The 16,370-nt window shown below is 37.6% G+C and overlaps 1 protein-coding gene across 1 annotated transcript in view; it reads left to right on the forward strand.

Annotated features, from left to right (window-relative positions):
* The window catches only part of CEP112 (centrosomal protein 112), a 437,864-nt gene that overhangs the window by 122,919 nt on the left and 298,575 nt on the right, over positions 1-16,370 (forward strand). The window contains exon 17 of the mRNA XM_036835732.1: positions 7,433-7,512. Coding sequence (XP_036691627.1) covers positions 7,433-7,512 — 80 coding nt within the window. The remainder of the gene's footprint in view (positions 1-7,432; positions 7,513-16,370) is intronic.

Genomic DNA, 16,370 nt, shown 5'->3' on the forward strand with positions numbered 1-16,370 from the left:
AGAATTACCATATGACCCAGCAATCCCACTACTGGGCATATACCCAGAGAAAACCGTAATTCAAAAAGACACATGCACCCGAATGTTCATTGCAGCACTATTTACAATAGCCAGGTCATGGAAGCAACCTAAATGCCCATCGACAGATGAATGGATAAAGAAGATGTGGTACATATATACAATGGAATATTACTCAGCCATAAAAAGGAACGAAATTGAGTCATTTGTTGAGACGTGGATGGGTCTAGAGACTGTCATATAGAGTGAAGTAAGTCAGAAAGAGAAAAACAAATATCGTATATTAATGCATGTATGTGGAACCTAGAAAAATGGTACAGATGAGCCAGTTTGCAGGACAGAAGTTGAGACACAGATGTAGAGAATGGACATATGGACACCAAGGGGGGAAAACTGCGGTGAGGTGGGGATGGTGGTGTGCTGAATTGGGCGATTGGGATTGACATGTATACACTGATGTGTATAAAACTGATGCCTAATAAGAACCTGCAGTATAAAAAAACAAACAAAACAACTAATACTAAACTTTCATTGGGTTATTTGTATGGAAATATGTTAATATAAATGTTTCAGACATTAAAAAAAAAAAAGTAGATGCTAATGGGATATAGAGTAAAAAGAACAATAATTTTAATTTGAACAATCTACTTTTTTTGAGATTAGTTAAAAGTATAAACCTTATTTAAATATATTATTATTTTAGAATTATTTCCTCTCTTTAAATTATTATCTGCCATTCTTTATAATTTCTCTCTCTCTTTTTCTCTTTCACACCTTTTATTTATTTATTTATTTTTTTGGCTGAACCGCTCGGCATGTGGGATCCTAGTTCCTCGACCAGCGACTGAACCCACGCCCCCTGCGGTGGAAGCGTGGCGTCCTAACCATTGGCCCGCCAGGAAACTCCCTCTTTCACACCTTTTAGATCTTGCCTTTTCTCTCATGGTCAAAAAGTACCAAGCACTTCTATATGATACAACTTCAAACTTATTATTTTCACGTTGATTCATTTGGTCATTTTTAAGTGATCTCTTAATTCTAAGGGTCAGAAAGTTTCTCTTTCACTGTGAAGTATGTACTTTTGAGAGTGGTAACATCTTCAGATAACTAAGGTTTTATGGCCTCCAACATAAAGCTATGCATGTTTCTAGTTGTAGTTTAGAAAACTGCACAGGTAGGGCTCTCTTAATAATATGCAAAACTCAAATAAGGTTTGTCCTCAAAGAGATTGATTTGTTTCATTAGATTACCAGTTTTATTGACCCTAGAAGCAATTTTAAGTATAATAAAGATAAATATTTATTATTCACAGGATCAAGAAAATAAGTTTCAAATGGAGAAATGTCACTTAAAACGCACCTATGAGAAAAAGGTAATGTGTTTCATGGGAAGCTATGACATTTAAAATAGCACATGAGGCAGTTAAGAATGAGGGTTGGTTTTTATACAGCTGTGCATTCCAGCCCTTATTTCTGAGTTCATTTCAGTTAGCTAGTAATCAAGTTTTTCTTCTTTTTCATGTTTATAAACAGCTTGTTCAGTTTGATTTTTAATTATATCAACATTAAAACACCACTTCTATGTTATATTTGAGTGAAGAGTATTATTATGTTCACCTTTCATAATAACCTTTTGAAATTATATTTTCTTTCTACTAGTAAAAATGTGATGTAACTGTTGGGTGTTATTTTTTTCTGTTGTATCATATGTGTAATAAGGACTCTAAGAAATTAACCAAAGAATATGAAACAGTGAAAGCATTGTCTACTATGATCGATTAGTAAGAAATGGATTAGTCATTGTCTCTCGTGATTTAGAGCAGTGACTGTAGTGACTATTTCTACTGGTGCATGCTGGTGTCCTTGTTACCAGTAACAACTAGGGTCACTGCCACACTGTTGACACCTTCGGTGATAAAGTATAGAATTCTATATGTCTGTGACTTTCAAACTTGAGTTTTGAATTTGTTGTTCGCTGTATAACTGTAATTGAAATAGCAAAGATTTTGTTGCTGCTTTTGTAATTATTTACAGTTCTAACATCCACGAAATTAATCCTCTTGTAAAATACCCACATAATGGAAAATAAGAAAAAAGTTACCCCTTCAACTAATTAAAATACATACAAATTAAAATTAGACAGATTTTATAGCACAAAATTCTTAAAAGATGTTGCAATACCACATCTTATCTATGCATATCGTCACAGCAGACATGCATTAAATGCTTTCACGGGGCGAGGTATCACACCAGGCACTGGATGCAGGGGAGGGGTTGAGGGTGAACTAGCCATAGACGCTGCTCTCCAGAAGCTTAATGTCTGGGAAAAAGAAGGTTTCTGTCCTTTGGAAAAGTGAGTATTTCTTCTGACGTGCATTGACCTAAATATGTGCTCTTTAAAATTATAATTAATTTTCTTATTGTTAAAGTTTTTTTCCCCTGCAGTTTTAATACAGTTCAATGCAAGATACTGAATATATTTCATGCCTACAAAATGATGTCTGAACAGGAGGGAGAAATCCTGCTTTCACTGAAATAAAGACTTTTTTCGGTTTCTACTGTTGAGGCACGCAGCTGCTTAACAATCTGACGTACCCAGAGCAGACCATGCACTATCATAAGCCTTGCCCCCCACTGCCTGAGGCATCCGCATCCTCTGGGTGTACCTGTTAGTCCTTTGTTCTTTCTTTGGGCAGATGTCTGGCTCCCCATCCCTCAGGGACACCTTCCTGGCCTCCTGTTCTCTCACACTCCGTGGTCAGCCCTCCTCCTGAGTGATGGTATCTGCTTATCTGTGAGCCCCAGAGGGTGTGGTACCAGGAGGAAGGTGCACACTGACTAATATACAAGATTGTATTCCTACCCCAAAGTTGAGTCCTCCTGTGGGCTGTGACATACAGAGTTGGGGCTGGAGAGACAGTCTCTCCTACCACGGTCTTTTCTTGGCTGTTCGGCCGCTGAGTAAACTCAGGTTTCTGCACCAGCCCCTCTGCCTGATGGACACACACAAGAAACAGAATGTTAAAGCTCAGTTCGTCCCTAGCCAGCCACCTTCCCCCATCCTATTCTGTTTCACTTCAGGGAGCAGACCTAAATCCTTTTAATTAGGCGTCATAACTACAGCTTTTCCCTTTCCGTGAACTATCAAGTGGTCTCACTTTTAAATAACGTAACTAGTTAAAGAGTGTTAATTGTTTTCAGTGTAAATAAGATGTGTTTAAAATAGCCATCTGTAAAGAAAAATAAGTGTAGTTGTACATATTGCGTACGTTCTAACGTTATTTGTATTGGAAGAAAATGGCGCTCAGAGTGCCACTTTTTGTTTTACAATTAATTCCATAATCTCCCCCTTTTAAATTGACATCTGTTCTTCTTTCTTTATTAAACCTGCTGTGAGCTCAGTCCTTGAAGATTTGATGTCCTGTACCCCCCTCAGGGAATATCCTCTTTGACTGCTCAGAGAGCTGACATAAATCTTACCTAGTGCCAGACTGTGTAACTGGATAGCCAAGTGGGATGGATAGTGCTTTTGTTTGTGTCTTAGACAGTGTTACAGGTGTGTGCATTCAGTAACTTTTGGTAGAAAACTAAGTTCTGAATATCTGTTCAGGAGGAGGAAATGCCATCTGAATGACATTATTTCCTCATGCCAACAAGAAAGCAGCATCAGAGTCTAACTTGTCTTTGAGGTAAGAGAAACAGTTAGCATCAGATGCTGTCCCTGATTTGAGCACACGCACATTATCTAATGGTCTTCATTGATCTCTGGTGGCTATTGCCTGCTCTTAAGATCTTTGAACATCAAACAAATAATAGGTAGTAAAACTAAATTTCATTGTTTGATGAAGTGTCCTAATCTGTTAAATCAGGAAATGGTTAGGCTAAATGATTTTACTAGCAAGGAAACACCTGCCTCCTACAAATAACCTGTTGCCTGTTTTCCAGACAGGCACCAGAGAGTTAAAAGATGGTGCTGTTTACCGAAAGAAGTTCACGAGACAGATGTTAAGTATGTATATCCTAAAATGTGCTGGAATTGAAATATCTACTTATAATAATTCTGATGTAACTGTGTCACAGTTGAGATCTCAACTGATCTCTGATGGAGATCTGATGGAGTTCAAAATTATTAGGAATAGTTATTCCAGTCTTTAGTATTTATATATAATTCTTTTAATTAAGTTTAAAAAAATTAAAATTTACACAGTTTTATGTGTATTGCATAGTGTTTTCCAACTACTACAGGCCTAATTTTCTCTAAGAGGACAGGTGTCTTGAGTGAAGTTTTAAAAAATGAAATTGTGCAGTGAGATGATCTATAGAAATCATGGCGCGCAATGCCCCGTATTTGTCGTGGTGAGAAGCAGAGTGGGCAGTGTGGTTGCGAGACGCCGTGGGGCCGTCGGCTGGTCCGTGTATGAGTTGGCCGCGGTTCCACGCTCTTCTTTATGCTGTGATGTCTGCCACAGTCTGTTTCCTTGCACATAGCAAACCTCTTTCTTGTTTATACAAGCACACCTTTCTTGATAACTTAACTTCTTAGGGTGCAAGGGAATGAAATCTACCTTTACTAAATGCTCGATAAATGTGCTTCTGGCTACCTGACTCACTCATTTACAGCAAACGCCCATGTTGGAGAATATATGCTGTATCTCTGTCTATCTGGTTTGTGTTTTCATTATTTAAATTATTAAAATTCATTTCTGATGCTAACTATATAGTAGGGAAAGGATTGTAAGCAAGTCAGTTTAAGGCTTATTTCCCACTGCCATTAGTACATTCAGAAGCAAAGGTTGGTGGTAGCATTATTGCTATTACCCCCAGCTATCTGGAATATAGGTAAAAACTAAAAGTATAACCCCAGGAGTCCCTTAGCATTCAAAACAAATATATTCAATTAAGAACAAATAAGCAAAAAGAAAACCCAGAACAGCATTTATTGACTATTCTAGTGCGGGCCAAGTGTTGTGCTGAGTGCCGAGGATATAAAAATAAATGAGAAACAGCTTTTCGCTTTGAGGAGCCACCAGCTCAGAAGCCTGTGCGTTGACACATGCATGTTTCACTCAGAGGGAAGGCTCTCATTCTCCCACCCAGATAGTCTCATTCCTGCTTTAGAAATGGTCCTAGTAGTTGAGAAGCGATAAATTAGATCAAGGTGCTTGGGTAGCACAAGACAATCAGGAAGTGGCAGCTAGAACTTGACCAAGGTTAAGATTGAATCGTGAGTGGTAAAAAGTGCTTACAAGAACTCAAAATTCTTAGCAATTCAGGATCCGTTTTCTGAAAGGGCAAATAGTCCACAGGGAATTCCATTATGTGGCATGCTGTATTGTGGTTTTGGGTGTTCATAATGACCTTGAAGTTTTGAGAAAATGTTTGTGTGTAGAGTATTCAGTCTGAGGAGGCGATGATAATTAACACAGCTGAGCATTTGTCATGTCCCCAGTATTGTTCGTTCTAAGAGCTTCACCTGGAGCCACTTACTAACCCGTCACAAGTTTTGAAAAGCGTGCTCATCCTGATTTCCGTCCTCATTTTCCAAAGAGGCGACTGAGGCACAGAGTCTCGAGTAGCTTGCGAAGGCGCGAAGCCTGTGCAGTCTGGCTCCAGAGCTCGCGATCGTAATCACCGTGTAACCTTAATCGATTTTTCTCAAAGTTGGTTCAGTTTTTGACATTTCCACCGAAGGGGGTAAATCTCAATTACGCTGGCGTGCAGAGAGTCCTGAGTCCCAGAAGAAAACCGAGCAGGAAATCGAGGGGAACCCCTGCTAGTGCAGCCGGCTGGAGGCCAGCGTGTCGGGCGCTGACTTGACAGCGACTCTGATCGCGGCTCCCGTGAGGCGTCCGTGTGCTGTGTGGTTTCGGAGGACCCGAGACCTAGTCTGGGGTGAGGGGAACCCCCCCCCTCCGGGGTCTCCCTGCAGCTCTGAGGAGGCCTCCCTAGGGCACGTGGACAGGAGCAGGGGTATGCCCCCCGCATTTGTTGTTTTTTTTGTCAAGCACCAAATCTGAACAGATAACACTCTGTTTAAGAATGAGTAAGAGGAAGAAGCCAAAATGGGGTCTGTGGAAGAAATATTGTGGAGCAAAGGGAGGAGAGCGCGATACAGGCGACTCAGAGAAAGGAGTTTCTTCAAAAGAAAACGTTAAGAAATTCATCAGTAGAATCCCAGAAGACATGATGTCCATGAAGGAGAAACAGGTATCATAAGGAAAGAAAAGGCTGAGGTGGAAATGGAGATAATTTACACCTTGGTGATCGCCGTCACAGCAGCCAGTAGGCACTTTTGATCAAATATTGTCATGGAAGAGCTCCTCTCTATCCTCACTCTTTCACTTTACAGGCAGTTGATTTTATTTATTTATCTATTTTACTAAAACACCAAAGGAAAAAAATATAAGAGAATTATAATAGGAAAAGGCCAAAGAACATAGAATTTTTGAGCTAAATAGTTCTCTGTCCAAACGAATAAATAGCTAACTAAATACAGGTATTTTTGAGGAGCACTGATTCAGTGTTTGAAAAGGTTTGTGACTATGTGGGGGGTGTGTGTGTGCGTTTTGTTGACTTCGTTCTTCTCACTCCTCTCCCATCTCCTGTGCCCACCAGACGCACTGCCCGCCTCACCTGGATTGCCAGCAGGTTGTGCCCGGGACCCCCCACCCGCTAAGTGACTTGAGCTCCCTTACCTTCCAGCTGGGCTCTGCACCCTCAGTTGTCTCCTCTGTGGGACCATAGCTGCTGTTTTACTCTCCCCTTCCCTCCAGCTGTAGCAGTTTCCTTTTCCGATTTTTAGATCCATATAATGGGTCCATGTTGGGTATGCTTATCTGCATTTGCATACGAAGAGCTTTCTGTGAAGAGGAATATTCATTTGACCCTCATTATTCTTGCTGCCATCCCACCTGTTCAGAGGATGCCACATTTAGTAAAGAGATTCTCAGGGTGGGGGGACTTCCCCCCAAACTCGGTAGATGGTTATATAGATCATTCCCAGAAGTGGAAGACTGTTTCATCATAACCTGTATGTTTTTGGGGAATATAGACACATTATTTATTGTATTCTCCTGTGTCTTGTTGGATTACTTTCCTTTGGTTAATACGTAATGTTAAAAAAATTCCAAAGTGATTCCTCCCTTTTTGAATTTTTTACATACCAGTTTATTTTACAGGGAATCCACATGCAGGTACATTTAAACAATGATTACCTTTGACCAGAAAATTATTACTGGAAGAATACTATTAAAATAATTCTATGGTAAACGATTATGGTTAACCAAGCCTCTATCTTGAAAAATCTAAATCTAGTTTTATATTAAAAATAGATTTAAGATTACTGTTTCATTGTATTTCTCCTTTGAGTAAACTTGACTTGTCTTTTAGTAAATTTTACATCTTTGTCACGGCAGGTTCATGACTTGCAGACTGAACTTGGTAAAGAAAAAGAAGATGCTCAAAAGAAAATCCATAAATTTGAGGAGGCTTTGAAGTGAGTAAAATTGTAATATAGTTAATTAAAAGAAATACTCTTATTCTAAACTGTGAGCCAAATTAAGTAACTAAAACCCAAACATTATAATATTTTTATCATAGCTGTGCTGTGGTTTAGCTTGAGTCAGTTTTCTATCATCAATCTCTATTTTCAGAATTTTATTACTAGCCAGTAAAGGAAAAATATCAGTTCAGCTGTTTTTAAACAATAGGAAGGTAAGAAAGACAACTTAGTGGTTTCAGATGCTTTCTTCCTCTTAAATGAAAACAGATTTAAAAACAACAATAACAACAATAAGATTTAGATCTAGGACATTTAGAAATTCCTCTGTAGCTTCTTTGGGAGGAATTTGGGTAATGAAATGTTTCAGTTGTTATATTTAAAAATGGACTACTATACAGGCATTGTTTAGCAAAGGTTTTGTCTTATGGTACGTAAACATACACATTAAAATGTTATATTTTATTTGTCTTTTCCATTCATTTGCTAAGTCGATTAGGCCCTACTTATCGCTAGGTATTATCCTGCAGTTTTTGGCTGGAGAACATTGATTTACTTAATAGCTGTTGCGTTCTCAGCATGTTTCAGGCAATGTCTGACTCCTTCCCGGAGGACCTGTATTACAGTCCAGTTGGGAGGATATTCATGCACTTCGGCACTTACAGTCCAGAGTGATGAGAACTTTCACAGGATAAAAGTCAATAGGGTTCCTGCCCCAAGAAAGTGATTTAGGAAGGGAAGCTTACTTGGGCACAGTATATCTAGTGAACTCCCAGTGAATCAGCAAATTCCATTTTTTGTGCTTTTCCAAACCTCCAAAGAGGAATAATTTAGAGAAAGGCCAAAAAGAATATCTAGGATCAAAGAAACCTCGTATCAAATTCTTCCTGGGAAGACTGCATAACGGTTCCCTCTCCTTCACTCTGCTTGTTAGTAAAATGTCCTGAAAGGGTTGCTGAATAGGACATCTTAAAATAATCTACGTGCTGTGACATCACAGGATATCAGTTTCTTATCTATACGAGGATTGGTGCTTATTTGTTCACATCACCACATATGAATTAGGTGAAATTAGAGGAGAACTGTAATGTCCATTAAACATTAAGCCAGATAACTGTATTTTACACCCCAACTTGAATAGTGACACAACTAGGGCATTCTTGCTTTATGGATGGGATGCCCTCCCTTTATCCCTCATTAATTCATTTTTTTTCCTCCTTAAAATGTTGATTCACAACTTTCTTCATATATTCAAGTTACCACACTTTCGTTTCTTTTTTGTTCTACCTTGTCTCTTTTTTTTTTGTAATTTCTTTATACTTTTTCCATTAGCTTGTTGATGTGTATTTTATATCCATAAAGGAAGAGGTAATTCCTTCAAATAACAGGAAATCAACAGATATTTGTTTAGTACCTACAGTGTCTATATACTGTATTATCATACGAAAGGAATTCGAAGGTTTAGAAACTATAGCTCAAGACATAACCCTGTTCTTAACAATTTTATAGTCCAGGGTAGGCATTTGAAGTCCCTGGAGTGTTAGGTATCAAGTTGTTGACATAAGTGCAATTGGAATAAGAAAGACTGTTTGCAGTTGGGGAATTGGGAGTCGATGTGTAAAACAGCATGGTCTTTTAATGTTCACCGGTGGACGGTGAAAAAACCCTGAAGCCTCTGTAGTTGCTATATGCAACATAATCTATTTAAGGCTTTAGAGGTCTTTACCAAAATACCAAATTTTACTTGGAGTTAAAAAAAGCTAGTTTAGATTGTTAATAACATTCCCCTGTGGATCTGTTTCTTCCATTCCTTGTGTAGATGATGTCTTCATTGACACTAAATGTTGGTATGACCTTAACAATATAGCACCTGGTATAGCAGGAGCAATCTGGTCTGAAAATAGCAGCATAAGTTATTGTGTGGTCTGAACTTCAAAGTAAACAGTACAACCTGGCTGTTTTCCCAGAGGAAAATATTCTGGGGCAACTGCTACTGCTTTTCAATCTAAGAATAGTGTTAGACCCAGTTGGTCCAGAGACAATTCCATTTTTCTAAAAGACAGGTATATGACATGGAAATTTGCCATGATTATTAGCAATTTTTTTCTGTAATAAAAATATACACAAAGGTGAAAAAAATCTCACTTTTAGAATGTGGTAGTATTCATTCATTTATTCATTCATTCTTTCACTCAGTAGGGTTGTTGAATGTATAGTGGAGGATGTCAGAGAGCTGGAATTAACATGTGAATTAATGTACATATAAATACGTAAGTGGATTCAACTCAATCTTTGGTTTAGAGCTCAAGTTGATACTTAAGATCCTACTGGTATTTAAGAGGGACACTGATTTGAAGTTAGCACTCACTGTAAATGTAACTCCTAAAACTAATTTGCCTACTTGTTACTGTTTTTCAGAAAAAAAAGAACAGTTTAATATTATTGTGCTACTACTTACAATTTTTATTCTACACATATCCTAAACAGTTTTTTGCTTCCTATTTCATTTTTGTTGCAGAAAATATTTTAATAACCTCCAGTAACTGAAAATTATCTGAAACTATAACTGTAAATGGTATGAATTTTATGTGTTCATTTTTCAAAGATAGGTAATTAAAGTAAATGGGAAACATAGTACTGAGTGGAAAATTACCATAGGTAATAAAATAACTTGGTGTAACTCTTTGAAGGACTAACACTGAAAAAGTGTGTTATTTTTTTGGAGGAATTAAAACCTATGAACAACAGATGTAGATAGTATAGATTTGGTTTAATCCCTTTTTTTGGTATTTATATGTTTACCAAATTTGATTTCTAAGTTTTTGGTGCTATAAAAATAATAAAGCATTGTTCTGAGATGTTGTATAAATTGACTATTTTAAAGCATTCAATGAGACATTCCAAAGTCATCTTTTTGTAAAAAATTTATTTTTATTTTATTTATTTTTGGCTGCGTTGGGTCTTCGTTGCTGCACGCAGGCTTTCTCTAGCTGTGGTGAGCGGGGGCTACTCTTCGTTGTGGTGCGTGGGCTTCTCATTGCTGTGGCTTCTCTTGTTGTGGAGCATGGGCTCTAGGCACGTGGGCTTCAGTAGTTGTGGCACGTGGGCTTCAGTAATTGTGGCTCACGGGCTCTAGAGCGCAGGCTCAGTAGTTGCAGCACATGGGTTTAGTTGCTTTGCGGCATGTGGGATCTCCCCGGATCAGAGCTCAAACCCGTGTCCCCTGCATTGGCAGGTGGATCCTTAAGTAATGCACCACCAGGGAAGCCCCATCTTTTTGACTGATACCTTTTTCAAACTCCTCTCTGGCAGTAAAATACAAAACTGTCTTGAAACATTTATTCCGATCCATTTTAACTTTTTTTGTATTGTCAATTGTAAACATCATAAATATTTCTACTCTGACACTAATATATATAAGCTTTCTGTTTTTCAGTTAGTACTGAAAGTGAGTAATGGTAATTTCACTAGAACATGTTACAAAATCGGTCTTTAGATGATATGGTTATGAATGACCCTACAGGAAGCAAGCCCTTGTTTAACTAAAACATATTCTTTCTGTTGTAGTTGCTAACATATACATGTACATGTATACGTGACTGTGTCTGAATGTATCCACCACAAATAAAACTTTTACTGGGTTTAAAAAAATACAGAGAGATGAGGCAAATTTAAATCTGGGCCCTAACCTCTCAGGCCAGAGGCTTTGATGTTACTAAAACAAACAAACATGCATTTTTGGTAATAGGAGGTGTCTCATGAAAACTGGATATTTTATGAGTCCCCTTTTAAATCATTATCTTGAATTTTTGTCACAATTACTTTATAACCCTGAAACATATGTTTAGCTGACTTTTTGCCAATTTATATAATATACAAAATGGAGATATATGAGATATTTGATTATATAAATATTTAGAAATGTCTGTTAAGTTTGCTCTCACTTAGACTTTGCTGTCAATAAATATAAGGAAAAGTGAAACAGTGGCTTATTGTACCCTTACAGTTTTTAAAAATAACTTTTTAAAGCTAGGTAATAGAGTTTTGTGGTTTGAAATATGAAAGATAGGAAAAATGAGCATACAGGGAAAAGTCCCCTTCCATAGGAGCCCTCTCGCTATACATTTTTCCTCTTGGGAAGGAGCAGTGTTAACCAATTCCCTGTGTATCCTTTCATATGGAAGCATCGATACTCTTTCCCCACTATCTCTTCCCCTTATGTACTACCTATATCCTGATTTTTTTCACTTAACATATCTTGGAGGTTATTTCATGTAAGGACATAAAGAGCTTCCCCATTCTGTTTTGTGTATTTGATGTACTTTATTTCACTAATTCTTTATAGATGAACACATGATGAAAATGTTTCCATTTTTCTCCTAGTACATATATGGTTTGATTTTAACATTTAAATCTGTGACCCATTTGGAATGTATCCAGTGTAGGTTGGGAGATATGGATCCTGCTGTTTTTGCTTTTTGTCAAATGGTTACCCAGTCATTTCAACATCATTAATTTAATGATCTAGCCTTTCCCTCATCGGAGTTCTGCTACAGAACCTTTATCATTGGACTTGGGTCTAGACTTCTGGTTCTGTTTGAGAGATCTGAATATGCTTGTGCCAGTCCCACACTCTGCTGATTTCTACCGTTTAAAGGTAATGTTTAGTGTCTAGTCAGACTTCGTATCCTGTTACTCTGTGCTTTTTCAGAATCTTCCTTTTTTTCTTGTTTATATTTTTCCATTGGAGATTTATAATTAGCTTGTCTAGTTAAAAAAGAAAAACCATTAGTCTTTTTGTTAATGTTGCTGAACAGATGTAGTTCAACGAAGGAAGAACTGACATCTTTTAATGTTGAATCTTTCCACACACAACATGATATGCCTCGCTTTGTTCCCGTCTGCCTCCGTGCCACTCTACAGCTAGATCCTGTTTTTGAAACCGACAGTTTGCAAGGAATTTGTGTTACTTAACTATCACAAGTTGGTTCTTTTATATTAAGTGTGTATTTTGACTGTCTATTAGGGTATGTGTTGTGAAGCTTAAAATACATAGGGAGTTGTATATTCTGGGTTTGAAGTTTCATACAGTTTGGGATGTGGATTTTAAACTCTGTACTTTTGGTCATACTGTTTACTTTTGAATGAAGAATGTAAAACTCTTGCAGGTATCACTTGTTTTGTTTATACTTCTGTAGCCATTTAATGCCTTAATATGTCATTTTAATCAAACTCATTTATTAATTCCTCCCAACATCTATTTTGTTCGCGGAACTTTGTTGGTACTGAGTATAAAGTGCCTAAGAAAGCAGCCAAGGCCTCTGCTGTGGCCACAGCACGTGGCTGCACAGCTTTCCTGTTGAATAGCCCACGACGTCAGTGTATTAGTGCAGGACACTGGGTGTTGGTCCCCACAGAGCGCAGGGCACTTCCACAGGGACCCCGGGCGACGGTCGGTGCGTTTTCCCTGCTTCACTTGGTAACATGAGATATTCTTGATTTTATTTTATTTACTTAGTGTAAAATAAGTATTTTGCCTCCTATTGAGCGATGCATTGTTTGTAAAAGGAGACACTTTGTAATGTGGGAAAAACAATGAAGTGTTCCAGCCACTGTTTCAGGAGTTCCGATAGTAACTTACAGGAGGTCCAGAAGCAGTCTGCTTGACCTTCTGTGTCCGTAACATCCTTTTTGAAACTCACTCGCCTGAGGGCCTCCTCCTCATCTTACTGCCATCTGGCTCTCCCTCAGCTGGTTACCATCGACTCATATGTTCAAAGTGCACCGTGTTCCTCCTCTGAGTAATTTTTTTCTCTGTTCCTGTATGCAGAATGAAAATCAGTGTTTTTTCTTCCAGAGGCTGACCTAATAGAATGTCTTTACAGCTACTCAACTTTTCCTTTTGGAGAAAAAAAATCTTAGGGATTTAAATACAAAGTCTTATTTTCATCATGGAATTTCTATCCAGAATTTTTTAGAATGCTACTGATTTTTTATAGTTCTGATTCCAAATAGCACTGTGAGTTTTAAATGCTTCCAGGATCATATCATTTAAATAATAGGTGAATAGAGGAAAAGTAAATAACACTAATGTTTTTTTCATTTTTATTAAACTTTTTGTTTTGAAATAATTTTAGGTTAACATGCAATTGTAAGAAATAATACAAAGAGATCTTGTGTACACTTTATCCAGTTTCCCCATTGGTAACAACTTGAAAATCTGTAGTACAATATCATAACTAGGAAAGTGACATTGACATAATTAACCCATCTTGTTCAGATTTCCTTGGTTTTACATGTACTCATCTATGTGCTTGCACATGTGTGCACGTGTGTGTGTGTGCTTAGTTCTAGGCAATTTTATCAGAGTTGTAGACTGGTATATCCAACATCACAGTTCTGTCACAACAAAGATCCCTTGTATTGCCCGTATTGCCCTTTTATAAACATAACCGTATCCTTCCTACCCTCTCCCCATCTTGACCTTCCTGTCTTGAGATTCACTGACTAATAGTAATTTGTTCTCAATCTCTATTTTCTTCAATTAAAAAAAAATGTTATGCAAAAGAATCATATATAGGGAATCACACAGTATGTAACCCCTTGGGATTGACTTTTATCACTCAGCATAGTTCTCCTGAGATTCATGGAAGTCATTGTATCAGTTGTTTACATCTTTTTATTGCCTAATAAGCAGTTGTATGGATACAGCAGTTTTTTGTTTGTATGTTTTGTTTCTGTTTTGTTTAGTTTTTACCAGTAAACCACTGAAGAATATTGGATGTTTTTAGTATTTTCTATTATGAATAAAGCTGCTATGAAGATTGTGTACATGTGAACATGTGTTTCCATTTCTCTGGGATAAATGCCCAGGAGCAGAATTGCTGAATTGTATAGGAACTGCATGTTTAGTTGTATAAGAAACTGCCCAACGGTTTTGTAGTTGCTGCGCCGTTGTGTTTCCCATTGGTTATGCGGGAGTGGTGCTGCTGCTCTGCTTCCTTACCAGCTTGAATGCTGTCACTGTTTTTTTTTTAACATCTTTATTGGAGTATAATTGCTTTACAGTGGTGTGTTAGTTTCTGCTGTATAACACACGGAATCAGCCATATGCGTACATATATCCCCATATCTCCTCCCTCTTGCGTCTCCCTCCCACCCTCCCCATCCCACCCCTCTAGGTGGTCACAAAGCACCGAGCTGATCTCCCTGTGCTATGCGGCTGCTTCCCGCTAGCTAACTATTTTACATTTGGTAGTGTGTATATGTCCATGCCACTCTCTCACTTCGTCCCAGCTTACCCTTCCCACTCCCCGTGTCCTCGAGTCCATTCTCTACGTCAATAACAGTAATTTTTATTAGAGTTTATTTCAGCAAGTAAATAGTTCCCGTACTTATAATACATAGATACAGTGAACTTATTAAAAGAAACAACATAAAATATCTGTATTTCTAAAACAGACTGAAATGGTTTACAGTATAAGCAAATGTTAACATATAATTGAAATTAAAATGTATCATAAGCATGTAAAGAAGGGTGGATATTATTGTACCAGCAGTAAAATTATTTCTGTATTTAAACTCTAGATTTCCCTTGACCTGAACTCTTTCAGGTGGTTTTGGGAGACATTTGAGTTTAGTGTACATTAAGAGCATGGACTCTGGATCCAGTTACCACGGGTCCAAATTCCAGCTCAAATCACTAGCTGTGTGACCTTGGGCACGGTGCTCAATCTGTGTGATTAGTATTTACAACTGTAACATGAGGATAATAATAATATCTTCCTCCTAAGATTGTTAGGAGGCTTAGAATGTTTAATATAAAGCACTTCGAACAGTGCTTGTTGTATATGTATATTAGCACTTATTATTTTATTTCTCATTATCTTATAAAGGATACAAACAAGTTCGTCAGAAGAAGTAATCTTTTCCTGGCACAGTTTTTTTTTTTAACAGCTTTATTGAGATTTAGTTATCACCCCATAGAATTTACTCAGTTTAAGCATGCAGCTCACTGAGTTTTAGTAAATTTAGAGTTGTGCAATGATCACCATAGTTCAATTTTAGAACATTTCCATCATCTCAGAAAGATCCCTCATGGCACCAAATTTCAGAAGGAAATTATCATGATTGATTTTTTTCTGACCAAAAGGAATAAGTAATAAGGGACAGGATCTTCAATAGTTATTTTGCAGAAAATGCTAACTGGCCACTTCTCATTCTGACCCTCAGTGAAAGCTGAAATCATAATATTAAGATGTGTTTTGGCATTTTGTGGAGACCTGAGCTAATGTAGCCCTGATATGTTGCTTCCAGGTTGACTGTCTGATGTTTTAACTTTGATACAAGGATGAATTTGAAAACAGATTCTGTGTGTGCGTGCACACGCACGTGTGTGTGTGCAAATGTGCTGAAAGGGGCCTGGAAATACATATATACCAACGTGTTGGGGTGATGTCCATGGTTTCCTCTTTATATTTCTGTATAGTTTGAATCTTCTCCAATAAGAATATTATATGTTACTTTTGTATCTTAAAACAATAGTAAAGACAAAAGAAACCAATAAAGATTTTCGAAGGAAGAATTACAAACATTGATGATGGTTATCTTTAATTGGGAGCATATGGGATTTTAAAAATTTTCTCTGCATTTTACATATTCTAAAATAACTGAGTCCAGCAACTCCTCAGAGTCTTGAGGAGTTTCAACTTGTCTCAAATCACTTAGCACCGGGTGGGGCAGGCTGTGAACTCAGACAGTTTCTGGAAATACCTGAACTCTAATTATTTTGGGGTTTTGACCAGAAAAACCTTTTATGTATTTCTTATAATAAATCGATAGGTGATAAGGTTTAT

Source organism: Balaenoptera musculus, chromosome 20 (genome assembly GCF_009873245.2).
Source record: "Balaenoptera musculus isolate JJ_BM4_2016_0621 chromosome 20, mBalMus1.pri.v3, whole genome shotgun sequence".
Lineage (NCBI taxonomy): Eukaryota > Metazoa > Chordata > Mammalia > Artiodactyla > Balaenopteridae > Balaenoptera > Balaenoptera musculus.